Below are 27064 nucleotides of genomic sequence, written 5' to 3' on the forward strand. Positions count from 1 at the left end.
CTCATCTGCTAATTTGAGTCTGTTTTCAGTTCTTAACACTGGCTAGTTATCAGAAATCACTTCCGTTCTAGTATTTTTGGTTATTGTATTTTTCTACTATATATTTGAGAGAGGGAGAGAGCTAGGACCACCAAATTCAGTACACAGCTCCCTCTTATCACTTAAACCAGAGTTCTCAAACTTGTGTGATACCGCGACCCCGCCCTCAGTTGCTCATGACCCCCCTCTCCATTGCTGCAACCCCCCACTTAGTTGCCCACGAACCCCCTCTAAGTTGCTCACGACTCCCCAAGGGGGTCGGGACCCACAGTTTGAGAAACGCTGACTTAAACCAAGTGTTTGGTTTTGCCAGGAAAATGGGATTGCTTCTCATAAAACCAAACAGAAGAGAGACAGAATCACCAGATCGACTGGGGATGTGCTTCCCCTCCCCCCCCTCGCACCTGGGATTGCCTCAGCTCTGAGTCTCTCTAACACACACCCCCGGGCACTCTGGGGGAGGGTGGGTAAGGGTGAAGCTTCTCCCCATCCCCTGATTCATATAGAAATGTTGCTGGGCTCAGTTATGCCAGTCCCAAGCCTAAGCAGCCTTGGGGGCAGGAAGGAAGAGGGGTACTGCTAGAGCATTGGCACCTGGAGAAATTATGTAATCAATCTTCTCATACTCTCCCTCCCCACCACCAACTGGTATTGCATAAATTGCTAGTTTCGTCCCCTGGAGGCTAGTTCAATTTGCTACAAGAAGAGAGTCACACTTTCAGACTGGGTCCAACTCTATTTTATTGTTTGCAAACAAGTTCGGCTGAGGAGCTCAGTGCTCAAAGCAAGGTCGACCTTGAGCATCGCCTGAGCTGAAACTTTTATAGATTTCACATTCCTTCTGGTCAGCGTGTCTCAACGTGATTGGTCACTGCAAGTTTACTGGCAGAAAGTTCCCTGGCAGAAAGTTTAGCAGCTTCTAAGGCATGCACAATCAGCTAAATGATACGTGCTGTTTTTGAGCTTAAGCAATGGAGGGGAAGAAGCACACTTAGTTTTTACTACACTGGGAAGCAGATTATTTGCTTCCCTACCCTCCTTGTGGTACATCTGGGATAGGGAGAGTTCACTGTACAGTACTCACTTCTGGTGCACCCCGCTCTGGAGAAGTAATAATTTAAAACAATCCCTCTGAATTAGAAACTCTCTGAATAGTTTCCCCCATCAGTTAGAAGAAACTAAACAATGGTTAGGTTTATGACCATTTCACTTCTGTCAGTATAAACCAAATCTGTTGTATAACAACAACAGCAACAAAAGAACAACATGCTCTGCTAATTGCATACCTATAGATTCATCTTGCAGAATCATTGTACAGTTGCTAAAAATAATCAATACTTTTTTTTTCTGAACTGCAGCATTTAAACCCTCGTAGCATAACTTGTCTGTAAATGTAATCCTCTGGATTGAAAACCAATTTAGATTAGTGGTAGAATATCCTTTGGTATATATGGTTGTGACAATTTTCTTGCACTATTTGATCTGAGGAAGTGGGTCTGGCCCACTAAAGCTCATCACCTATTAAACCATCTTGTTAGTCTTTAAAGTGCTACACAGTCCTGTTTTTTGTTTCAATTTAGATTAGAATGGAATTGAACTACTGTAGGAATCATGCACCTTTTAAAATAAATCTTCTTTTCATACAGCATATTTTTTCCTTCCCTAACTATATCAAATAATATAGTTTGGGTTGGTTTGTGAGGAGGTAATCTTTTTATAATACAAACAGTATTTTAAACAGTACAAACAGTCCTGGCATTTTGTACAGTTTCAAGTGCTCTGTGATGACTGGATTATCTGATTTATAAATTTTAGTGGGACAAATGAAGTCTTTGCACTCAGTGATCATGTTGTTTGTTTTTAATAAATTCTTTTTAAAATATCCCTTGAATAGTGTATAACATGAATGGTATGAATGGTAAACACGCTTTCTCATTTGATCAAGTGGATGGACTTTTTTGTCTTCATAGAGTTGTTGTTCAGTAGATGCCCATGTATACACAAAAAAGATTAATTATGCTCTTGGTGGACTTTTTCTCTGACTGTTTTAGTAGGGATATAACCACATTGAATTTTCTAAAAATCCCCTGAAATTTAAGACTAACTTCAAAAGAAAAAACACTATAAATCAATACATATTGGCTGCGTCTAGATTTTCCGCAAATGCTTTTAACGGAAAAGTTTTTCCCTTAAAAGCATTTGCGGAAAAGAACGCCTAGATTGGCATGGATGCTTTTGCGCAAAAGCAGTTTTTGCAGAAAAGCGTCCGTGCCAATCTAGACACGGTTTTGCGCAAGAAAGCCCCGATCACTATTTTCGCCATCGGGGCTTTTTTGCACAAAACAGTTTTTACCTGTCTACACTGGCCCTCTTGCGGAAAAGCATTTGCGCAAGAGGGCTTTTTCCCGAGCGGTAGCATCATAGTATTTGCACGAGAACACTGACACTCTTACATTAGATCGTCAGTGTTCTTGCACAAATTCAAGCGGCCAGTGTAGACAGCTGGCAAGTTTTTCCGCAAAAGCATCTGCTTTTGCGGAAAAACTTGCCAGTCTAGACGCAGCCACTGAGTGCCTTTTTAAATAGGAAAGATCATTTTATGAGTGGTTATGGGGTACAGAATGGCTAAACTGAAACAATCGTTTGACATAAAATAATTTCTTTTAGTCGTCTTCATTTAGCTAGAGTTATAGTTCTGAGCAGAATCGACTTTCTTCTTACGTTGCTTGAGTTTACAGTGAATTGAGAGAATAATCCCTCCTCAATAAGTCACTCAAGATAAGCAGATCTTCACTGAAATGTGTTCTCCTTTCTCTGATATTATGACCATTTAATTGACTGAAAGCGTAAGATAAAATATATTTTCTAAAATTAGAAAGACTCAGTCAATAGTATGTATCAGGTCACATGCCCTTGGAATGTGGCAATCTGATAAATGATGATCTATGGAAGGCATAGCTATGTTTCCTTCTCAGGGCCTTGGGTATAAATGCCATTTTTGGGTAGCAAACTTAGAGAAAACTGCAGTGTGCTATTTGAATGAAATATAAATCTATAGGTATTGAGCTGGCCAGACGTCAACACCAGTGTTGAAGAGTTTAAGGTAGTATTGTAGTGAAAACCATTGTAAATCAAGTATGATGTTTCATATCCTTCAAACTACAGGGATTGAGAACTTGTCTACAACATAATTATTTGCTTAATTACTAATAATCTTTTCATGGGTCAGCTCTAATTCCTGAGAGATTTGTATCCTCTGCAGCTCGGAAAAACAGAAATAAATTACCACTTCTTGCAGATTAGCAGTTATTTTAAAAGACATATATTTCATTTGTGTCATATGGTATGTCTTTAATCTGCTAGGAGGACAGAAAATAATTTAGTTACAGGTAGGAAAATGTGAAATGCTAAATTCTATTTTAAATATAGGCTAGGATCCAAGCCTGTCTTCTCTTTTGTATTTGAATTTGAAATGAGGTAAAAAAGATTTGTATTTTCAGTGTCCCATTTGGACTTTCCACATATTGTCCTCTGAGATTTTACATCATGTTTGATGCTTCTGAAGAAACCCATCATTATGAAACATTAAGTTGTCTCTTCGTTATCTGTACTTGCCTAATAAAGATCTGTCTTTGTCATTAGTGACTTTAGAAGTTGCACAGGGCTGGCCTCTGCACGTGGCTGGTTGATTAATCTAAGTGAGAGCTTTTTTTGTCTTTCACTTGAAAAAAAAATACTATGGATTTTTTTGGCTTTAAGCTTCAGATATGTGAAAAGGATCTCTAAACCTTTCCATACAACTTGTAGCAATTTAAATATTCCCATATCATATTTTAAAGTTGTATTTTTTAAATGTTTGTTGATTCATTCCACTGTGGTGGAATTTCCTTCTCTCCTTTTATTGGCAGATTCTCATGATATGTCTACATAGACAAGACAGTGCTGACACACTGTTTGTCAGTACTTTTGTCGACAAAATGCTTGCACCCCTAAAAGGGGTTTTGCTTTGTCAGCAGGAGCAAACAAATTTCACTTGGTATGGCAAAGCTATGTTGTTTGCGTGGAGGCAGATGGGAGGTAAGTACCCATGAACAACAAAAGTTTTGTTGATTGAATGCAATTGTAGACATATCCTAAATGACCTTTGCACTTCATATGTGGCAGTTGACTCAGCTATTGGCTGAGGTTACCTGGGCGACCTGTTTCATATTTTTGTAGCCTTTTTAATGGAACTGGAGGTCTTTAAGTTAATACCTGATGCACATATTAAGGTGCTTCTTGGAGCTATTTGAGTTCATACTGTGAATTCTGATCTAGCAGAAGAGTTTGGATTTGACTCTCTTTTAGTTTGGATCAAATTGCCATCACAGATTTTTTTTACAAGGGGATAGAGGAAATACCAGAATGGCTTTTGAATCTTCTTGCCCAAAACCATACATTTTCTAAGCAAAGGAGTGATATACTAATTCGCAGTAACAATCTATTGAATATCTCAAGAAGCACTGTTAGTTTTATCTTTTATCTTGTTGTTCATTGTTCTGAATCATATAGGTAGGAACTTTGTATAAACCAGCTTCATAGTTGAATTTCTCTTGGAAGATTTTTGTTGTTACATTTTGAATTCAGGTGGTCAATTAGTGTTTTGAACACTATTCATTGTTTTTGTATGCATCCTAAAATACTAAAAAACTTTTTTGAGCGTCTTAATGTGTCCCAACATTTGTTTTTGTGTAGAAAGAGAAGTTCAGTGCACAGCCTTAGCTGAAAGACAGTCTTATAAATTTAAGGCAGCAACTATATTTGAAGCAACCTTACTATTGTAGGATCATGTCAAACTCAATCAGAAGTTTTTCCTTCTTGTGGCAGTGGAATGTGTGATTTTATTGATTCCACTGGTTCACTTGCATTCAGTTATCTTCAGCTTTCAGTTACCTGTGGCTGCCACCTGCTTTATGTTTGATAAATTGCTGTAGTGGTGACTCTTCTTAAGGCACTAAGCATTCAGACATTCCTTCTCCTGCTATTCATAGAGTTCCTGGATTAGATCTTACTCGATGTAAACTATAGTAGAAGTTTTGTTCTTTCTCTGTTTCATTTTGTTTTCCTGAACATACAATTTAGAGCTAAATTCTGCAGATACTTGCTCTCATGTATATTATTACATCTCACATAGTGTCAGTGGGACTCTGCATGTGCTTATGGCTATGCACTGTAATAACTATTTTTAATATTAACCTCTTTATGTAGAGCAATGAATAAATACTTAGGAATTGATTGCTTTTACACACCAATATAAATCATTAGTAATTCCCCTGAAGACCACAGCAAAAATGTCACATTCCTGTTTGTCATGTGTACAATATGATTTAAAATGAATCAAGAAAGAAAACTATGTTAATGTATGTGATAACATTCTTCAGTGGCAATGTGCTTAAATGTTTTAGAACATTCTCCAAGCTTGTTGGAAATCCCATTGTCAATATTCTTTGTGACTGAGAGTACAGGAAATTAAGTTTTGTTACTGTGCTGTTAGTGGTAAGCTTGTTTCATCCTTAGAAAATTAGCTCAGAGGTAATAGCATAAAGGTTTAAACTGGCACAGTGCCAACTTCTTGGATCTCTTATATTTAATAATTAAAACTTTTGTGTGAGCTGTAGCTTTCATTATAATATTACATTTGTGTTACCAACAGTATCATACTTTTATATAAAAATACATCTAATGCGGATCATAAAAATTTAAACAGTAATATGTAATAAATAGCATTAATTATATATTTAGCATCCATGGTTTGTACCTCTCGTACCCCAAAATACGACTTAATGTCTACATTATTTTTCTCACTAAAGATATAATAAGTATTTGGCAAGATAGAATCCAGTTAAAACAATTTTTTTCTTCCACAAATGGAGAGATTTGTGAATATTAATCTGTTTTCATTTCATGTGATGGAGGATCAAGAACAATTTTTGTGTGTACTACTTTTACAGTTTAGATCAAAGAACTACTTTACAGTCAGCGTTAGTCCGATCGTAAATTGTATACCGGAACATTTTCTGCAGAATTCCATAGAGCAATACATTTCCACCTCTCTCCTTACCTTTCTAAATCTCATGTAAGATGAGGAGCTGCCTATTACTATCTCCAACTATGAAATAGAACACTATTCCTCTCAAACTGAAATTGACATATGCATTTTTTGTGTACAGATCTAGGGCTGTGGGCCTGTTAACATTAAAACCCCCTGAGAGTAAAGATATCTGTACAGAGGTATAAATTTAGTTTATGCCAACTTTAAAGTCAACCCCTTTATGCTGTTAGTGTAATGGAAAGGGACTGCAGTGTCAATAAGAATTGACCTAAAATTCTGTGTCTTGCAGAAAAGAAGTGGACCTTGTTTCAACAGGAATTCATTGGAATCCCCTGCAGGGCAGATAATGTTAAGACTCCTATGCTCTATATTTATTTTCAGATTTTTTTCAGTAAGTAGCTAATTTAGGAAAGAAGAAAATTGGTCTTACACATATTCCATGTACTCAGACTAGTCTATATTTTAGATCTTAGCAGCATCCATTAAAGAAGATTAGGGAGTTTAAAATTAGTCTTTCTAACACGGCTACATTTCTATCACTATAAAAAGGAAAAAATTCCTAGTATAATAAAAAATGAGTTGGTAGCATAATACTTTAATGCATGCTTTCCTCAGTGACTTTAATGGGGCACCATCAATACCGTTGGGCCTTTTAACAAGACTTTATATGTTGTGAGTTGGTTGGAAGGTGCGTAAACCCTGCAACCCCCCCCCCCCCCCCACACACACACACACTTTACCTATCTGTTCTGGTCTTGTGAGTAAGTAAAGAATCCTACTCTCTGAACTGCTCATAGGAGACAGGTCTTTAGGAGGGGTAAACTTTGAGTCCCTTGACTTCAATGGAGCTACGACAGTTTACACCAGCCATGATGTTGCCCCAGGGTTCTTGTATGTTTAAATGCATTGCTGTCCCTGTTCTCTTAAGACAGTATATGCACAAGCAAAGGATGTATTGCAAGCCAAGTAATCATGGAGAAATCCAGTGCCTGAATGGTCACCCTTTAAGAATGAACTTTCATTTTATTTCAAAATTGTTTTCTAAAAGTGCATGTGTTCGCACTGGTAAAAGGTGACAAATTGACAGCTTTGCTGATTGCATTCCTTAGTCATTAGAGTACAACACTGCAGCAGCCTTGCATATAACAAGTAGTTCAATATCCACGTCCCCTTTGTTCCTTAATGTGTCTGCTGCAAATGTCATTGAGGCAAGTGGCCATGTGCTAGGCTTACAAGGTGGATACCTGCTCATTAGACCTGCATAGAGACTTCCTGCAAGTCTTTTGAAGAATAACTGTTATTTTGAAGTTGGAGGTGCAGCTGTGTTAGTCTATAACTTCAAAAATGAGTAGTCCTGTAGCATTTTAGAGATTAATAAAGGTATAGGATTTTGAGCTTTCAAGGGTTTTCATGATTGTATACCTTTGTTAGTCTCTAAGGTGACACAGCAATACTAGTTGTTTTTTGACTATTATTTAATCGCTCTCCTTATGCAAATTTGAAACCAGCCATCTAAAGTGAATCCTCTGTGTTGACAAATTTGCAAGCCATCTGGCAGCCTTTGTTTTGGAGGTACAAATACATAAGACTTTCAGGCGTGGGGATTCATTGTGTCATGTCATTATTTAGGACTTTTATAAAGATTATGAAAAAATGTATTTTAAGGGAAATACTACAAAAGGAGAGAAGAGTCTGTGAAAGATGAAGATTTAGAGGTAGCTTAACTCTCTATTAAGTAGCATGCAGAGGCAGCTCTCACTTTCCAACAAAAATTTCCAAAATTTTCTTTAAAAAAAAAAATTGAATATAAACAGTTCCTGATCTCTCTCTGAATTTGGTTCTCTAAATTATTCTGATTTTATCATTCAATAATATTTTATTATAAATACAGTTATATTTCTGTAGAATATTTGCATTGGGTGTATGCGTGTTTGTAACATACCTACACATGTAAACAAAGGAAAGACAAGTAACTGTAGCAAAATCTTGCTTATATTATCGTAAAAACATCCCCCATATTTCAGAACAATCTGTCTCTGAGAGAGTTATGTCATGTAATCATTTTCATGTGGATTGGAGAAATGCAACATGAGTGATAGTTGTAACATAGATATTTTGTGAATTTTATTTTTTTAAACTATTACTATATTCTTTTACTTGCTGCACAGCATTTTGCAGCACTTACCAATTGAATAAGTGGTGTACACAAAGCATTGATAGCTACAACAAGCCACTACACACACACACACTTACTTTTTCAAGTGGAAATTATTTTAAATTGAGATTTCCTAGTATGCAAACGTCAGGTATCAGGTTTCTTGCAGAAACGAGAGCAAAGGACTAAGATTAAAAGAATCTGCATGTGAAGTAATAAGATGTGTATCTCTGCATAGGCTTCTGATATAATATTTGTTACTTTTAGCGTTTAAAATAACCTATTTAATGATTAACTATCCCAGTTTCCTCTTGAGGAGAGAGGGAAGTATGATGAGTAAGTAAAGGAGTGGTGACTGGTGGTGCAGGAGTTTTGCACTTCTTAGAGTTCCAAATGTTTTGCAGCAAGGGAGGCCTGCAGGAAATGGGAGTGAGCTTAGCTGCTGAGCAGCAGGAGGGGTGGTGGAAGGGAGGATGCTGATTAAAACAATAAACAAATGCTGGGGAATAGATTACCACACTGCTGTCAGAGCAGCAATGGAATCGAAGGATTCCAGCAAAGGTTTCAGAGGTTACAGTGTGATCCTTTGTTGGAAGTTTTGCTTAGCTAGAGGGAAGTATTTTTTTTTTTAACTAGGCCTTAGTTGTGTTGCAGTACAACATCCCCTAGACTAGACTGACAGAAGGAAATGGAGTGAAGCTAGCTTGGTCATTACCATAGCAACACATCTGCTCCTGGTTGAAAGAGAGTGAGAGAAAGAAGGGGTGGCCTTCTGTCCAGCATTTTGGTGATATCTCTTCTTTTTCTTCAGACTGAAATTTACTTCACCCTATTTTAATTCCTCCAAAGAAGATGGCTTGTGGTTTCTCTTCCCAAAAATGTCTCCTTGCGGAAAAATCTCCTGAATGGTGCGAGCTTGGAATAGTTTGCTTTTTCCTTTCTGCATGCCATGAGGATAATGCCTTTTGCTGTGTGTAATTGAGACCCAACATTGAGCTTGGGGCTGAGCAGAAAACAGTTGGGACCTGCAGGCCATTAGAGGGGTGAACAAAAGGGAATCCTGGGCCGTCTAGAGACACAAGGAGAACATGCCAGCATCATGGAACCTGGCTAATCGAACAAATAGCATTGAGTCCATTTATTCTGAACTGCCCAGCCCATAAGAACAACTGGGTACAGTGGGAACACTAAAATGTTGATACTGTGTAAGCTGCCTCGGAAGGAATACAGTGCAATGGAAGTACATGCTCTGGATTTTCCAAAGGGTTTAAAGGAGGTATAGCTGGAAAAAACCCACAAACGTTTTGGAGGCTATAGACTTGACTGGAGGATCTTTATCAGAAAGATGTAGGCTCAAAGGGACACGTTACCATGATTGGCCTGAACTTCAGCTTATGGGAATTGCTGACAAAATTTGAAAAGGTATGCAGAGGCAAGTTTCAAGTATTTATTATTTTTCAGACAAACAAAAGGGCAGGTCATTCTAATTTTACCAACTTCATTTTCTATTTATCTAATTCCTTAGATGTCAACTCCCACATATTTTGAAGTAATACTCTCTCTTCCTTTCTTTCTTCACAGCTGGTAGGGATACTGTTGAAGCATTTACTCTGTTACTAACCTCCTTTCTCTCTCTCAAAGTAAGTTACAGAAGTAATAAATATTGCTCAGTCATCAGTACCATGGTGATTTCCATGGTACTTGTGATTTCACATAATTTGCTGTGGGGGAAAGTGTTTCATAACTTGCTATTAATTTAAGTGAAAATTATTTTTGTGATACTAAAGAACTTCAGAGCAAATTTAACATCAGAATGACTTCCTCAGATTGGAATATTGCTCTCCCTACACCATCTTCTCCCCCTCCTCCCAATGTAGTTAGATTTTCCTTTATCACAAAACCATGATAATGCTGAGAGGCAGGATGTTTGGTTATGTAGTTATTACATTGATTAGAGTGTATGGTACTTAGAGGAAAATGACACATTTTTCGATTAATCTAAGTGCCAGCACTTTTGAGACCAGGAGTGTGTGTGCATGTAACAGAATCTTTAGCTTGGCTCCACTTAACTATATTTTCACATGTTTTGGGGTTTTTTCCCCCATAGAAAATACATAGTAACACTGCTGGTGTTATAGTGAACAACAGTTGGAAGGGAAAATAAATGTTTTTTCCCAAAATGTTCAGCTTTAAAAAGAATGGTTGATTAATTCAAGATTCAGTAGGAAAAGAAAGAAAGCTACACCCTCAAGCCCTAAACTGCTAAAACCTGTTCATGGCCTCTATGCAATTTTTGTTATAAATAAACACTTTTGCTGCCTAAACAACTCTAAAAGTGACATTATCAATATAGTTCCAGATGAAAACTGAACATAGATTATTTGTTGAATACAGGGAAGGTTATTTCTTCTTGTCTTTGGATGGATAGTTTGTTTAATAATTTCATTTTATTTCAAAATCAGCATCACTATTCTGAAAAGCGTCATAAGTGAGAGCTTTCTGTGGTGTCTTCAACAGCAATTTCATCTGCGACTGAGCAGCTAGTTTGCAGAGACAGTGAAATGGGTAGTGTACTGATTATGAATGAAAAAGTGTCTTCCAGTGACAGCTGGTAACAGCAGGTGACAAATTTTATGACAACAAAAGGATCTATTAGTGTGTGAATGTCTTTTTTCTTAATAGGTATATAGCATGTGTAACATGAATCATTTGCTACACTTAACCACTCTGAAAGTCAGTAATTTGTAGGCAATGTCTGGTCGTTTGTGCTGTAATTGCTGCTGTTAGTCTTAAAAGCTGAGGTCAGACACCAGATGTTAGTAAGCTTCATTTTTTTCTTGGTGCCTTTGGGCCATTTAACATTTTTAGAAAGTAGTGTGATGCCAGAACTAGTGTGTTTCTTTTGTACTACACAGAACCCTGGTGTCTACACATTTTGTATACTGGAACATTTTCTGCAGAATTTCTAATACAGTATAGGAGAGTGAATCTTCAGAAAATGTTAGTAATATATATGCAACATTTACTACTTGTCTTGTGATCAGAGTTTCAGAATGACTTTTCCTCGTGTGTATTTCCCCCATGACACCAATAAACATTTGCACACATGCACACATCATGTTCATCCTTCAGCATAATGGAATACTAACAGCATGAGAGGTACTGCCTTGAAGCTACTCTTAACTTTGTGAAAGCATGAATACATGTTGTAAGGAGAAAATTACAAGTGTTATTACTGTGATAGTAATGCCTATAGCTAGAAGGCATTACAAAGCATGAGCACCTCGCGTGAAAAAGTAAGAGTCACATGACCCTGATTTGAGTTTTGCTATGTTAGTTTTAGTCAATCCTAAAGATGTAACTGCTGGAATTAATAGAACTTAATTTATTATGTCCTTTAGATTAAGCGACTGGGCTGCAGAAGTTGTCCAATACTAACTAAATTAACGTGTCAACACTCTTTGAAATCTGACGCTTATGAAACAAATAATTTTTCATGTTGTTAAAATAATTCTTGCCCATGTGGCATGTCCCCTGTTAAGCTTTTATCTACAAGTTTGATTGAGAGCTGAGTCAGCTTCTTGTTAACTCAGTTACAATGCAAGATTTTGATATGAGCATGGAAAATAAGCACATGAATAATATTATCCACTGTTTTTTTTCCCTCTTGAAAAAAACTCTTCTTACAAAGTATCTGAGAGCTTAAACAGCGCTTAAGTTACTGCCATACTCTAGCCTATTTCTGTTGTATACTGCTTTGACCTACTTACACAGTAATCACAATAGATATAACGATGGGCAATGCTGTCTGTGCGACATTTAAGACGGTTTAATATCTTTTTATATGCAGTTCTGGCAATACTAGATTTATGAGAGTGGCAGTTCTACCCAAGGGTTTGTGCGTGCATGAGCACCACTCTTCTCTTTGTGAATTGATTGCCTACAAGCAGACAACTGCAGGCTTCTGTGGTATGGGAGTTGGGAGGAATCCTTCAGAAATCAGAATTCTCTTCTGAGGTTAGAAGAAAGGAAATGTGTTCGTTGTTTCTCTTGAGGCTATTTATTATATTTCTTAATTGGCTTGGGGGACCTGGAGGCACAACTTTTTTCTTCTTTGGGGGAGAAAAGCACATAATTAACATGTATTCTTCCCATAAGACATATGAAGCCCTTGATGCAATGGAGTCTAGTGAGCAGGGAATCTGCCACACAAGTGCACTCGAGGCCACTTACAGCAATAGTAGGTGAATACAATAATGTGTCTGATTCAAAACAGAGCAAGTCATCTGCCTTAAGGAGACTCCACTGCTTGCTAACGTTTGTGGACTCTCAGTAGTAGTGGCCAAATAGAGATGTTTTGGCTGTTGTCTATCTGGCATGATGCTGTTCCCAGTTGGTTGCAATTCACGTGCATGGATATATTCCAGTTGAGAGAGCTTTCCACAGTGCTTGAATTCTCTTGTGGAGCAGTCATAGCCCTTAGAGGTCAGGAGTAGAGGGTGGCAGATGGAGAGAGTGACAAAATAAAGCCATAATGGCAAAATAGCTGATGTTGTTGCCTTCTAGGGATTTTCACTCTTAAAACCTCACTACAGTCTCTACTTTATGGGAAATTCTTACTGAGATTCCTTGGAATGAAACCAGTAGCTCTTTATGGAAATTTAATGGACGTTATATAGACATTCTTTAAAACCTATAGAATTTTACAGCAGAACAACATTTTATTAAATTTGAAGCCCTCATTACAAGGAAACTTATAGAAATTTTGTATTAAATTCTGTAGGATTTTTCCATAATCGATTTCTGCTATTAAACTACATTGTTATTTAATATAGTTTTTGTATCTCTAACATGCTATTTGGGGAAGCCTGACATATGTTGTTTGATCCCTAGGGACTAATAACATACCTTCTGTGAATTAGAGAGATGTTTAAAAATATTTTAAAATGTCAAAAAATAGAAATTGACCAGCTACTCACCCCAGGCTGTAGTGCTGCAATTCAGAAATAGTAATAATGGATGAAGATTGTTAGGAATTGCAAGACACGGGAAAAAGGGGGTGTAGAATGTGAATGGGCACGAGTCTGGGAAGAATGCATGGAAAAAAGGGGCAGTGGATCAGGACGAGCATAAATTGGGAGCAGGAGGCACAATGTCACAAAGGTGGGCTGCCCACTATTGAAATGAGACACTCTCAGGCAGGCAAGAGGACATGAAAGTGGTAGTTGTACAGGGGAGAGTAGGGGTAGTGCAGTGAATCATAGGTCAGTAAGGGGTAGTGCAGTGAATGGGAAGTAGAGGGAACTGCTAGAATAAAGGTTTGTGAGTGGGATGGAAAGGCAGAGGCTTTCATCCTAGTCAGTCTGTAAACAGTGGAAAATGGCTAGATTGAAAATCTTCAAGGTCCTTTTGTCTTTACAGTGTAGGCAAATAGCTCTTCTAATGTCCATCTGTTACCTTCCACCATCCGCCCTTTCCACACCTACCAGCTGTGCTGGGGCTTGCTGCTATCTGTAGTAGTGGAGCCCTTCTCTTCATAGGCTCTGTTGTGTCAGGTCTCTGTTGTCATGCAAGCTTATACACCATTTCTTCAAATGCAAGAATTAAAACCATTTTGGAAAAAAATATTATTTTTGACCTTCTAACCATGCATACTGACCAGTGTCCCTTTTCAGTTAAATCAAGGTTGAAATTTTATATAGAGATTTGAACTAGTCCAAAGTGAATATTCTTGTCATAAAATTAGAAATCATTTTGGCTACACTTGGTTTACAGCTTTGGGAGTGAGAGGTAAGATTGAAAAAGGAGGCCTGGGTAGATCTGTGAAATGTTTACTAGAATGGGGGGTGACATTGAAGTATATGTTCTTAGATAATTCAGTCTCCCATTCTTACAAGATCAGACATTTGCAACTGTGCAGAATCTCATTGATATTAAGGTGATTCTACACATTTGCAGGCCTCCCCCTGTATGTTTAAAGTTGAAGGATCAGAACCATATATACTCTCATGGGCAGGGCTTGACAAATAATACAATCTACTCACCCGTGGCGAGTAGATTGTAACCCGGAAGAGCCGGGTTCGGGCAATCTGCGCATGTGCAGATGTCCGAACAGCGCGGTTCAGCGAACCCTGCTCATGGGTATATAAAGGTTGTTAGAATTTATTGCTGCTGCTGCGTAAATCAGCTTCCAGTTCATTCCAGTAGTATCCCTTTCATAGAATCTGTTCTCAGAATGAGGAGAAATATATCACTGAGGTCTTCAAAGCAAAACTAGCATCATTGTCCTTGTTTTAGAGTTGAAACTGAGGCACAGAATAGACACATACATGTGTCGCGAGAATCACAGGTCCGGTGATGCATACCCAAAGAGGGGAAGGACAGAACCAGGTGGACCGTTTTAGCAAATAAAAAATATTTATTTGTAACAGTGATAAATTTATAGTATTTATTCTAAGATTTTAATAGACCGTATTAATAAAGAATTTACAGTATTTATTATATTTATTCTATGATTGCTAGTTAAACGTGTCAGAGATATAAGGATGGGAATGGCAAGGGGAATAGTCTCTATTCTAAAAATATCCAGCTACACTAATTAAATAACAGTGATAACTACAAACTCTATGTACTACGCAAAACAACTACAACACAAAGCTTATACAACAAGAAAAAAATCAAATCATGCATACCAACTTACACAGCACACGGAACATTTCAAAGATATTGGTTCATTTGCGAAGGCCTTGGTTACGCCCGAGAGTCGGGGGAGGTGGCTGGTTGGTTGATCAGGCTGGCAGTGCTTTGAAGTATATGGGAAGGCACACGTATGGTGGTACGTGTGTTGCGAAGACCTCCTCGAGCGAACTGTGCGATGGGTATTTCTCCCCAAATCTGCACATTGCTTTCCCGCATTTGCATATTACCATATATGTCCCAATGGTCACCAAGTGGGGGGTCTGTGTCCCAGGGATTGGGCCGAAACTGAGCAGGTTTCATGTGACCAGGTAAGCCCCGCAGTTCTCACGCCAAGGTGATTGGTGGGAGAGTCTGAGGCTATTTTCCCCTTTTCACACCTTCCCTTTTTCTAAAGGCAATGGTATGCAGGAAGGGTGCAGCTGGTTTCTCCCGAGGAGTGCTGCAGCCCACTATAGCAAGAGCGGCCTGGCCAAACTTTTTACGGGGGGGCGAGGGGGGTTTCTAACAACATGTTTTTTGCAGTCCATGATTTCTGTCAAATATGGACTCTCCCCCAAAGATTTCATTTTTCAGCTGTTCATCTTATTTTTGAAGGAGTATAGTTGAGTTTCACTGCATCGCAAGTAAACACCAACACTCAGTGCATCCCCAAATGTCTATTGCATGCAAAACAGCTGTTTTTAGATGCAGTACCACCCCCTTGGGAACATGTTTAAAAGCCCACCAGGAAGAGTCTATGCTGAAGAGAGTTTGTAAGAATAAAACCTTTTAGATATTCCACACTTACTGAATTTGTTCCACCTGAAAAAATAATTTTTTGTTTGTATCTCCACTGAGTTTCTGTGATGATCTTTGATGACTGATCGCATTGCAATTTGCAGGGCGTCCCATGGCTCTTTCATTCATTTACATTTGTTTATTTATACATTCATGCACAGATGTTAGAAAACAGTGGCCCATCACACTGGAGCTTCTTTCAATGTTAGTACTGTAGTATTTTGTTTTAATGAAGGTTGGGATGTGCTTGATTTGATGGACTAGAGTAGTAATGTCTTTTGGAATAGATATGAGATTGGCAGGGGTGCGGGGGTGCAGATAAGGGCGATAAACTCCATGTCATTTGAAGGGTTGGGAATTGAGGAACTTGCAGCCAAGTTTTACTTCAATTATTTTTTTCAAAGGTGGTATCTAGTGCATAACGTGATACTATATCCTGCCTTCTCATATATACTATGTTAGATATAGCAAAAGTTAGTGTGCAGTAGTTGAACTGGAAAAAGATTTTAGTGATTGCTGTAGTAGCAGAGTCAGGAAAATTAGATCTAATTTGTGGGAATACACTGTGAATGTTTCTAACTAGACTAGATAGCCTAAAGCACTGTAGGAGGAGTGGATATCATTGGGTATGTACATGAATTTCCTGCTATATTTTAAAGAGCTAAGGAGCAAGTGAGTGTGACTCAGCTTGAGATTACATACTTTCTGCATGTGAAGACTTGGGAGTGCATTTGTAAATGTTATATGCTGCAGGAAAGAAATGGTGGTGGTAGTAGTCATCATGTTAAATGACATTTGAAGTTGTAAGTGACTTCATTTGTGCATCAACAGATAGCCAGGTGACATGACTACTATTTTACATTATGGGTGATTGCAAAGACATAAAGGACAGTGAGTAAATTAATTCCTATTTTATTATTATTTATTAATATTTGTAATAGTAATGTCGGTGGGATTTGTGCTCTTTGCTCCATGAAACTTTTGAAAGCCAGAGAGAGTATGCCATTCGCAGAGGAGGAACTAATCTGGAGACATTCAGCATAGGATTCTGATTCAGGAGGTTTAGTTCCCACATTTCAGTGGGCCTAGGACAACCCACTTAATAGTTATAACTCATATTTCCCCATTTGTAAAACAGGGATTATGATAGTTATCTACATAGTTTGAGGATTAATCTGTACAATTGCAAAATGTTATTAAGGTCAACCAGTGGTAGAAATAGAACTCTGTCTCCTGGCTCTCAGCACCATGCTCACTGCTCTAGAGAGCTTGGGGTTGAGAGATTTTTTTTTCCCCCCCTTTTGGCATTTCTTTGACATTTTATAAGTATAGATTTTTATGGAAAGGTGACTCTTTTTTTAAACATCCAGATAATTTTCTGGTCAGTAAAAAATGTTGCAAAATAACTCCAATGTTGCAATCTTGGCAACTGGCAATTTCATCAGAGGTAGAGTGGGGGCATGGGGAGAAAGCTCTCAACAAACAATATCCCTTCTGCTCTAGTTACAGAACTAACAGGCCTGGGTTTTTCTCTTTTTGTTTTTCCAGGACATCCAGGCTGAGATTGATGCCCACAATGACATCTTTAAGAGCATTGATGGAAACAGACATAAAATGGTAAAAGCCCTGGGAAACTCTGAGGAAGCAGCGCTGCTCCAGCACCGACTTGATGACATGAACCAGCGCTGGAATGACTTAAAGGCAAAGTCAGCCAGCATCAGGTTAGTGATAGAAGCATCAAAGCAAGAATTGGACAGAGTCTCAGATTTTTATTGCTATTCTAAAATATTGCTGTACTATCAAAGAGAGAAGTCGGTTTTCTTTTTTAAGAAGTCTTTTGGGCTCAAATATAAGAATTTTGTGCATTTACTGATTATGGAGGTTTAACCTTTTAGGTAAATCTCTTTTTGGTGGTGTATGAACTGGCAAGTTACAGCTGCACTAGGGATGGAATAGTGTAGTTGATTAACCGATAAGCAAAAGCTTATAGATTAATGCTATAGCCTACACACATTCCCCTCCCTCTTACCAGTAAATTATTTAGCAGGCTGACCATCAGCCCAGCTCAGTCCTGGCTTGCAATGGGTCCAGGACCTACCCTTGTTGCAGCTGCACATTTGAAGTGTATTAGGAGCTAGGCGGGCAGGCAGCCCGGCTCAGTCCTGGCTCATACCAGGTCCAGGAGCTTAGACCTCCCCTGGACAGGGACTGCTGCCATCCGCACTGCTGCCTCTGATGCAGGGTGCAGGGTGAAAGGCATCCGGTCTGCGAGGGGATTGGTTTTTAAATTTGGTCACCTTATGGACCAGCTCCTGCCTGGCACCCCACGCTGCTGTCTCTGATACAGAGGCAGCAGTGTAACGTGGTAGGGGACTTCTCCAGAGTGGGTCTGCAGTGCACTGGCTGCTGGCCCCGCCCCCTGGTACTATAGAATAGTTAAATAACCATTATGAATTCATAAGGTTAATCGACTATTCAGTTAACTGATATTTAACATCCCTAAGCTGCACATGCTAGTAAGTTTCGCTGAAAGTGTGTCTGGTGCTCCTATCATAGTGTTGCACATCAGAAGCTCTCTCCAGGGTTACATTTGGTGTGAGGAGAATCTATAGTTTTAACTGAAGTTAGTATTTTTATAGGATACACGTCGTGTGTGTGTGTGTGTGTGTGTGTGTGTGAAGAAAGATCTTTGCAGATGATGATTTATGAAAAAAAGTTTAAAAGCAAATAGATTGTCCATTTACTCAGTTTTGAATCTTACCAGCACACCAGTGCAAAGCGAGAAACTACCTGCCTTCTCAAATGTTCATAGATGCTAAGGCTGTAAGGGACCATTGTGATCATCTAGATCAGTGTTTCTTAAATAGTAGGTTATTACTCTGAAATGAGTAATAGGGGTCACCAGAGCCTGTAGTTGCTGGGGCCCAGAGCCAAAGCTGAAGCCATAGCCCTACCACTCAGGGCTGAAGCAAAAGTCTGAGGGATTCAGCCATAGGTGATGAGACTTAGGTTGGAGGCCTCCCGCCTGGAGCTGAAGCCCTTGGCCTTCAGCTTTGCCCCCTTACCTCTCCACTCACAGCCGCGGGGCTCAGGCTTCAGTCCCCTCTCCTGGAATTACATAGTAATTTTTGTTTTCAGAAGGGAGCTGCAGTGCAATGAAATTTGAGACGTCATGATCTAGTCGGAGCTCCTGTATAATACAGGCCATAGACCTTCCCCAAAAGAATTCCTGAAGCATCTCTTTTGGAACATTCGATCCAATGTTATACAATACTCTACATTAAAATGTTTAATTATCATATTGCAAGAAGATAATATTGTTACAAGGACTGAAATGAATTCTATATTAAAATTAATTAGTTGTGAGTGCCTTTACAGAGGTTTTTAATGGCTATTACTTTGATATTGATTAAAGCAAACTGTACTACATCCTATTTCAGGAACGTTAACTATTGGTATGAATTATCCAAAGGCCAGAAAATTCAGTCAAGATTTGATTTGGCACAACAGTTTAAATTATGAACTAAAGGGACCAATGACTTAAGTCATTTAATTTTAGACTCCACTTACCCATATCACTGAACTGCTGTGCAGACAAGCTCTAGGGGCAGCCTTGGCTCAACAAAAGCCCACTGCCAGAATAGCAGATCATGGCATTTGAGGGCTCTAGCAGAGTTTAGAAAGGAGCTTGCTTCACTAATCATTGACTAGGTCGGTCTCTGCAAGTGCTTTTAAACTTGAATTTCCATGAGCTTCAGTCACCAAATAAATCTCCAAAAGAGGGAGACTAAAAAGACATTTGTATGTTATAGTTGAATCAACAGCTGCAGAGTTCCAGCAATAACAGCTGAGTTACTTGGCCTTTCCTGGGGATTAATGATCATTTGGAAGAAATTAATGGTCCAAATTGCCCTCAAGTCATTTACCCCAGTCAGTCATTAATTCCCAAGCTTGCAGAAAACTATGATTGCTATTGTAAATGGAAGGTTTGTGGAGATACTTTTTTTTTAATGTCAAACTATTTTTAATTTCTGTGAATACCAAGCAACATTCTGTCCATGGGACATCATTATTATTAGCTGTGTGGGTGTAATTAGTGATGATGTCCACTACGCTACTGCACATCATATCATTATGAATATGTAGCTAAAAGACGGTCTGGGAAGAGTTTGCCAATATAGACATATGAAAACAGATTAAACTTTTTCCTAATGTAACTGTAAGGACAATGTTTGTGGTTCTGCTCATTCAGCTCCATGCTTCAATCACAGTCCTCTTGTCTAAATCAGGGAATAAAAAAAAATTGAGAGGGGGGCAAGTGATAATATTGTTAGTGTGAATACCGAGTTTCTCTAATTGTTGTCTTTGAAGATTCTGTTTTTTGATGTGCCTGGACTGAGTGGTGAAATGTAAGTGAAATTGGGCTAGATCTGGGAAGAGCCACAAATAATATTTTATAAGCTAGTATTGATGTTTCAAAAGTCTGACTTGGGTTGTGATTTTGTTTCCTGGTTTTGTATTGTGCCCAGATTAGGAATGTTCCATTTCTTTTACAGACTAAAATTTCCAGTCATGTGCACTTTTGTATCTGAGCTTTAGCACTTACTGAATAGGCACTGAGTGTATTCATTCTGTGCTACCGCAAGACCTCATGCAACACTTGTATCCCACTTAAATCCTTAACATTCAGCTTATGTGACACTCAAGTGGTACATTGAGCCTCATACTAACCCTGTTTACAAGAGCAGATTTTATGCAGAATGATGAGTTTCCTTGTTTGTTGGCACATGTAAAGACAGCTATAGTTTGAAAAGGCTGCTAGTGTTTAGAGGTGTACTTTCAGACGCAGTCCAGAAGCTACTTGAAAATTTATATTTCTGGTGTTTGTGTCATCACCCACAATCTGATACTTGGGTTGCATCCCTCTTCTTGCTAATACCAGAGGAATCTTAGGCCTTGTCTACATTACTTGTTTAGGCTGAAGTTAGCCATTTAGGTCCATTTTTATAACCAGTGAGACTACTCCACCAAGCCCTTTCTGTTGACTTTAAAGGAGTTTAAAGTGGATTTCTGTATACAGGCAGTCCCCGAGTTATGCGGATCCGACTTATGTCGGATCCGCAGTTACGAACGGGGCCCTCCCTCTCCCTGGTCTCCAGCAGACCAGGGAGAGGAAGCAAAGCGGCGGAACACGTGGTCAGCGGACAGCCCAGACGCGTCTGGGCTGTCCCCTGGCCGCGTGCTCCACAGCTTTGCTCTTCTTTGGGGGACGGGGAGCAAAGCAGAGCAAAGCCGCGGAGCACGCGGCCAGCGGACAGCCCAGACGCGTTTGGGCTGTTCTCTGACCACGTGCTCCGCGGCTTTGCTCTGCTTTGCTCTGCTTTGCTCTGCTTTGCTCCCCGTCCCCCTGGTCTGCAGACCAGGGGGACGGGGAGCAAAGCGGCGGAGCACGCGGACAGCCCAGACGCGTCTGGGCTGTCTGCTGCCCGCATGTTCCGCCGCTTTGCTCCCCGTCCCCCTGGTCTGTAGACCAGGGGGACGGGGAGCAAAGCAGAGCAAAGCCACGGAGCCCAAGGGCAGCAGGGCAGCCACGGCGCATCTGGGCTGTTCCGCTGCCCCCGTGCTCCGCGGCTTTGCTCCGGATGCCTGTGGTACAGCAGGTGGGGCGCTGCCAGTTGGTCCCATAGCGCCGCTCTGGGCGCTAGTGGACCAACCCGGCAGCACCCCCAGCTACTCTGCCCCAGGCGTCCTGATTCAGCCACTGCTGGTCAGTTTCAGCAGCGGCTGAATCAGGACACCTGGGGCAGAGCAGCTTGGGTGCTGCTGGGTTGGTCCAGTAGCGCTGAGGAGCGGCGGCGCTATTGGACCAACCCAGCAGTACCCCAGCTGCTCTGCCCCAGGCGTCCCCAAGTCAGCCGCTGCTGAAACTGACCAGTGGCTGACTACAGGAAGCCTGTGCCCCGGGCTTCCTGGAATCAGCCGCTGATCAGTTTCAGCAGCAGCTGACTTTGGGATGCCTGGGGTTCTTAAGTTGAATCTGTATGTAAGTCAGAACTGGCGTCCAGATTCAGCCACTGTTGAAACTGATCAGTTTCAGCAGCGGCTGAATCTGGACGCCAGTTCCGACTTACATACAGATTCAACTTAAGAACAAACCTACAGTCCTTATCTTGTACGTACCTCCTTGACTAGAGAATTAGCCCTAAATTTGATTTTGCATGGTCAGCTTTGGGATAGTACAGACACAGTGCTTTCCTTGCAGGCTAAGTTCCTAAAGGAAAATCTTTTTAGGCCAGGACCAGTCTCCAAGCAGATTATTCTCTCCTGGAGGCATGAGAGAAAAACAAAAGTCCCCAAAAGCACTAAGAAGCCTTCCAGACCCTCCTCATTTGCTCCTATTACTAGCTCTATCCCTACAGGTGCCTGTGTCACAAACACAGATGAGGTTAGAAAATAGATTCACTGAACCTGGTGGCTGAAATCCAAATCTGACAATGTTTTTTTTCTCACTCCTGCTTAGCATATACCCCAAGCAGAATTTCATCAAAAGCCTCAGTGTTCCTTTGTAAAGCTGAGCATGTTTCCAATCAACAACAGCAGATATATATGACACTTCTGTAAGATGTAGTCTACTATATATTTGTGAGAGTAGGGGGCAGACAAGCTGCGTACTTTGCTCTCACTCCCTGACAAGGAAGGAAAGAGAGGAGCAACCAGCCTTGGTATCTCAGGTGAGGTCCCCTCTGATCCCTCTATACACACACACAAACAGAGCTCCTCTATACCCCCCAGCCCTGACTCCTGCACACACACACACGCACACACCTCCAAGTCCTCTAGCCTAGTGTTCCTCAACCTTTTTTTTATAAAGTACCCCTTTTTTAAAATAAATTATAAGTACCCCCCAATACTTACAGTTTCCAGACACACACAGTTTTTTTTCTACCATTGCAACACATTTGTCTAAACAACTTAATTGTAGCCGAGTGGGCAGTGAAATTTTTGGGAGAAAAAAGTACAAAAATAACAAAACGCTGTAAAACTTAAAATTAAAATTCAGTTTCTCAAATCTCAGTTGTGTTGACGTACCCCCCAGACTTCTCTCGAGTACCCCTAAGGGTACTTGTACCACTGGTTGAGAAACACTGCTCTAGCCCTCTGCCCTGAGCCAGGGCCGGCCCGAACCATTCGTGCACCACAGGAGCACGGCGCTGCCCCCGGGAGTGTGGTGCATGCGCAGTCCCGCCCCTGGCACCTGGCATATGCATGGCCCCGCCCATGCCCTTTCCAGCAGTCCCACGTGGCACCCCCTACAATGAGGAGCCCTGGGCAGTAGCCCGGTCAGCCTGTAGCTTGGGCCGGCTCTGCCCTGAGCCCCTTCTTAAGGACCCAAGCAATGTCTGGTAAGTGTACTAGTCTTGAAATAAAAGCAGGAATGTGGGGTTAAAATAAACAATGATTCTCATATTTAGTATGCATTTCTTTTATATCTCTTTACAATGTTTCTTGTGAGATACTTCATTTTCATTTCTAAGGAGAAGGTTCTTTTATATTACTTAATTTGCTTTTTCTGACCATCTAGTCTTTTGCAGACTTTGAAAATATATGCTGGTAATGTTCTGCTGCTGTCATTAATCTGGCACGCAAGTGGATACTCATTAATAGTAAATTGTACTGATTTTAATCTAGTATTTTATACCACAAAATTCACATTAATACCAAATTAGTTCAGTTATGATGAATATTATTGCAGGGACTGTTAAATTAACAGTGAACCACTGTTAAAGTGTCATTTAAATATCTGACTAGTGACACATATTTTTTCTCCCAGAGTTCTAATTTACTTTGCATATGGGGAAGTCTTCTAAACAGCTGGAACAGAATTGTAAAACCTCAGGCAACGCCAGCTTTTAGATAGGCATGGTTTTTTAAAAAAAATCTAATTCTTATTTGTCTTCAGTCTTCATAAATGTCTCATTTCAGCACAAGTAAATTAAATGGGGCTAGAGATATTACTTTTATTAAGAAAGAACACTCTCTGAGCTGAAGACATTCTTCATGGAGGGGCAGAAGGGGCAGTGATTGGGGCTAGCTTCCCCCAGCAAGCCCTTTAGCTCTGCTTGGGGCTTCAGTGGCAATGTAAAGGGCTTAGGGCTCCAGCTTCTACCACTGCCAGTAGTTATGGGCCCTTTTAAATTGCCGGGCTGCAAGGCAGCTTCCCACTTTGCCTGCCATTGGTGGTCCTGCTCTGAGTTCAACTGCAAAGCAGTGAGCCAAAATCATGGTCTTGTTTCCTTAAAAAAATGCACCAAAGAGGGCACTAACAAATGCAATAGAAAGCATAATATAATTTCCGTGTACTGCAAGGAGGGCTGGTGCCATGTAGTGATTGAGAAGGCAGAGTGTTGACAAACCCTGGAGTTCCCTGAGTTTAATATATAAAGAGGGCAACTGTGGACATGAAGCTCCTCATTTTACTTATATAACATGGTAATCTCTGGGGTGAAGTGTGTTGAATGGGTACAGTTGAAGTTTGCAGGTACGGTGCAGTATCTTGATATAAGTCTTTATTCGATTTAAAACAGCAGACATGGAAAATATATTGTTTGTTTCAGGCCTTAATAGGTCCAACTGGGCCACTTACCTGTTTTGTTGGCTTTCTTCCTTTGGAATTTCAAGATTCTGTGGAGCAAGGCACCATGTGGAGTTCCAAATCATGTTCTGCACTCCTTTGTCATATGTCATTCACGAATCAGTGTGGGGCAGGAAGCTGGATTTATGTTCAGTCTCAGCTGACTTGAATTTAACATTGAGAGAGAAATAGTGGGGAAGCTGTAAGCTTAAAAGCCCCAGTTTAGGAAATCAATGCTTACGTGCATCTCTGGTAGGAGATCATTTAAGCACTTACGAAAAACAAAGTAGGTGCTTAACTGCTTTCATGGATCATGGTGAAGGAGAACAGATTTCTTCCATTAAATTCACCAAACTCAATCTTCATGGAGACACATTCTCTCTGCAAATTAATCTTGCTTCCATGTTAATTCCACTGACAAATGCTTCCCAGTTCATCCACGTAGTATCCTTCACTCACCTTGACTCCTAATCCACACCACTCCCAAAATCATCCACTTGACGTAGATGTTTCAGTACCATTAATATGCACCTATAAGTACTGCCAGATTATTATCTGTTAGTAGTGGGCATTCATTGGAATGCAATGGACACTGACAGCATAGAAGAAGGCAGGTGAAATAGTGTAGCATTGAAAGAGTCAAGATATGAGTGTCAGCTAAAATGGATTTAAAAAATGGAAATAGCAAGTATTTTCAAAAAGGCAGAAGCCAAATAGATAATACTGCTTGTTGATAACAGAAAAGCAGAGACCACAGACCTAGCAGCAAGTTAAATTGAAAAGGATTTAGTTCTGCTCTGTAGCCTGGCTGACATATGGCAAGTGAAATTATTGTTTACCAGTGTAAGTAATTATATGTTGGATTCAGAATTAATTGACAAAGCACAGAATGACCGGAATAAAAGTGGATCAGTGGGATGTCACTGTTATTGACTAGATGATGTAGGGAAGCCAACTAGAGAATAGAAAATACTAGGTATATTAATGGTACAGTACAAAGTGGCATGAGATTGTACAGTTGCCTGTTAAGTGTTAGGTTTGGTTGAAGGTCCCACGTCAAGATAGTTTGGAATGGAGCAGAGAGGGAAATAGGAATGTGTTTACCATTGTCAAGAGAAATTACAGTGAGGTCATGCTTTAATTGCATTACTGTGCAATACTTCCGTAACTTATCACGGACTCAGGTTAATGTAGTAAATACATTAGTTTTCAGACATTCACAATTAACCCCTTAGTTCTAATTGTTGGTCTACAATATTTCCTTTCATCCTCAGAGATTCAAGTTCCTGGCATGAAAGATTTAAGTTTGCTTCAGAAGTCCAAAAATAGTATACTGAGGTGCAAAGTTTAGATATATCTAATTTGTGCACTACAAGGTCAGATTTATATGGGGGGGGGGGGGTGTTCTTTCATCCTTCTCAGATATGTAGTGTGCATTATTTGAGACAGGTTCATACATCAGATAGACATTTACCCACAATCTGTTGTGTCTCAGATTACTTTGCTTTTGCAGTGCAAAATGATTGAAAGTGCTGAGTTTTAATGCACATTTGAGGTGTTATTTTGTATTTAGGTGTTAGGGACATGTTCCTCCTCTAAAAGGGACAAGTTTCTTCAAATAAAATGTAAGTAGATTTTGGATTCAGGTCAGTCCTTTGAGTAGGATACTGTTTTATCTTTTCATAGAGCCCACTTGGAGGCAAATGCAGACAAGTGGAACAAGCTGCTGACATCTCTAGAAGAGCTAATCAAATGGCTGAATGTGAAAGATGAAGAGCTGAAAAAGCAGATGCCCATTGGAGGGGATGTTCCAACTTTACAGCAACAGTATGACCATTGTAAAGTGAGTTGCTTGCATTTAGCAAATAAATTTATTAAAATAGAGAAATAAGGAGAAATAGATTTTAATTTCCCCTAATAATAAATTTTGAGAAGTGTACCTTTATAAATCATGGCCACTTTTTTTTTTTTTACCACATCAGTATAATTTAGAAACTTTACTTAAAATTACATCAGAATTGCTCATGTATATATTTTTACTAAAGAAAAACTTGGTCTCTTTCCGGGTGCTCTTCACCTTCAAACAGGTAAGTCTGTCATTCTGTGATCAGAACTGATCAAGGGCCTATAAAAACAAGAGGAGCAAAAATTATAAAGCAACAAGGAAACTAAATTTAGTACAATTATCGTAAAGATATCTTGGTGTACATTAAATACAGACAAAAGCCCACAAGAAAACGTAAATACACTTATTAAACCAAATTGTATTCTTGTATATGTAGTGAGAATTATATGTGTAGAAGATGTTGCATCAAGTAGTTCTTCAACAATATCACGCTGGTTTCTTTTCTATGGCTATGTTTTGTGGAGATGTAGATATTTTTCATATTCAATGTTTTGATCAATAGAAAGATGCTCTCTCCTAGTAATGCTTTTGTGTACAGGTGCTTAAGGAGTTGATAACTCCTAATAGGAAAACTTTTAAAAAAATCTGCTTTGATACTATATATTTCTCTTCATTTTTAATAATGATATTTCTATAAATACAAGATGTTTGTTACGTAACAGTTCATATGTTTGTGTTCACAGTTTCTCCCACCACCACATGGCCAATTAAACAGACGAAATAGAAAAAAAAATAACCATGCTCTTTTTGCAGGGACACCATCTG

The 27064-nt window shown here is 39.6% G+C and overlaps 1 protein-coding gene across 9 annotated transcripts in view; it reads left to right on the forward strand.

Moving 5' to 3' along the window:
* The window catches only part of UTRN (utrophin), a 559106-nt gene that overhangs the window by 353286 nt on the left and 178756 nt on the right, over positions 1 to 27064 (forward strand). For all 9 annotated transcript variants that reach the window (XM_075924350.2, XM_089777288.1, XM_075924351.2 and 6 more), the window contains 2 exons: positions 17310 to 17482; positions 26080 to 26236. In XM_075924350.2, the coding sequence (XP_075780465.2) occupies positions 17310 to 17482; positions 26080 to 26236 (330 nt within the window). The remainder of the gene's footprint in view (positions 1 to 17309; positions 17483 to 26079; positions 26237 to 27064) is intronic.

This window comes from Pelodiscus sinensis, chromosome 3, assembly GCF_052426305.1.
Source record: "Pelodiscus sinensis isolate ZL-2025 chromosome 3, ASM5242630v1, whole genome shotgun sequence".
Classification (NCBI taxonomy): Eukaryota; Metazoa; Chordata; order Testudines; family Trionychidae; genus Pelodiscus; species Pelodiscus sinensis.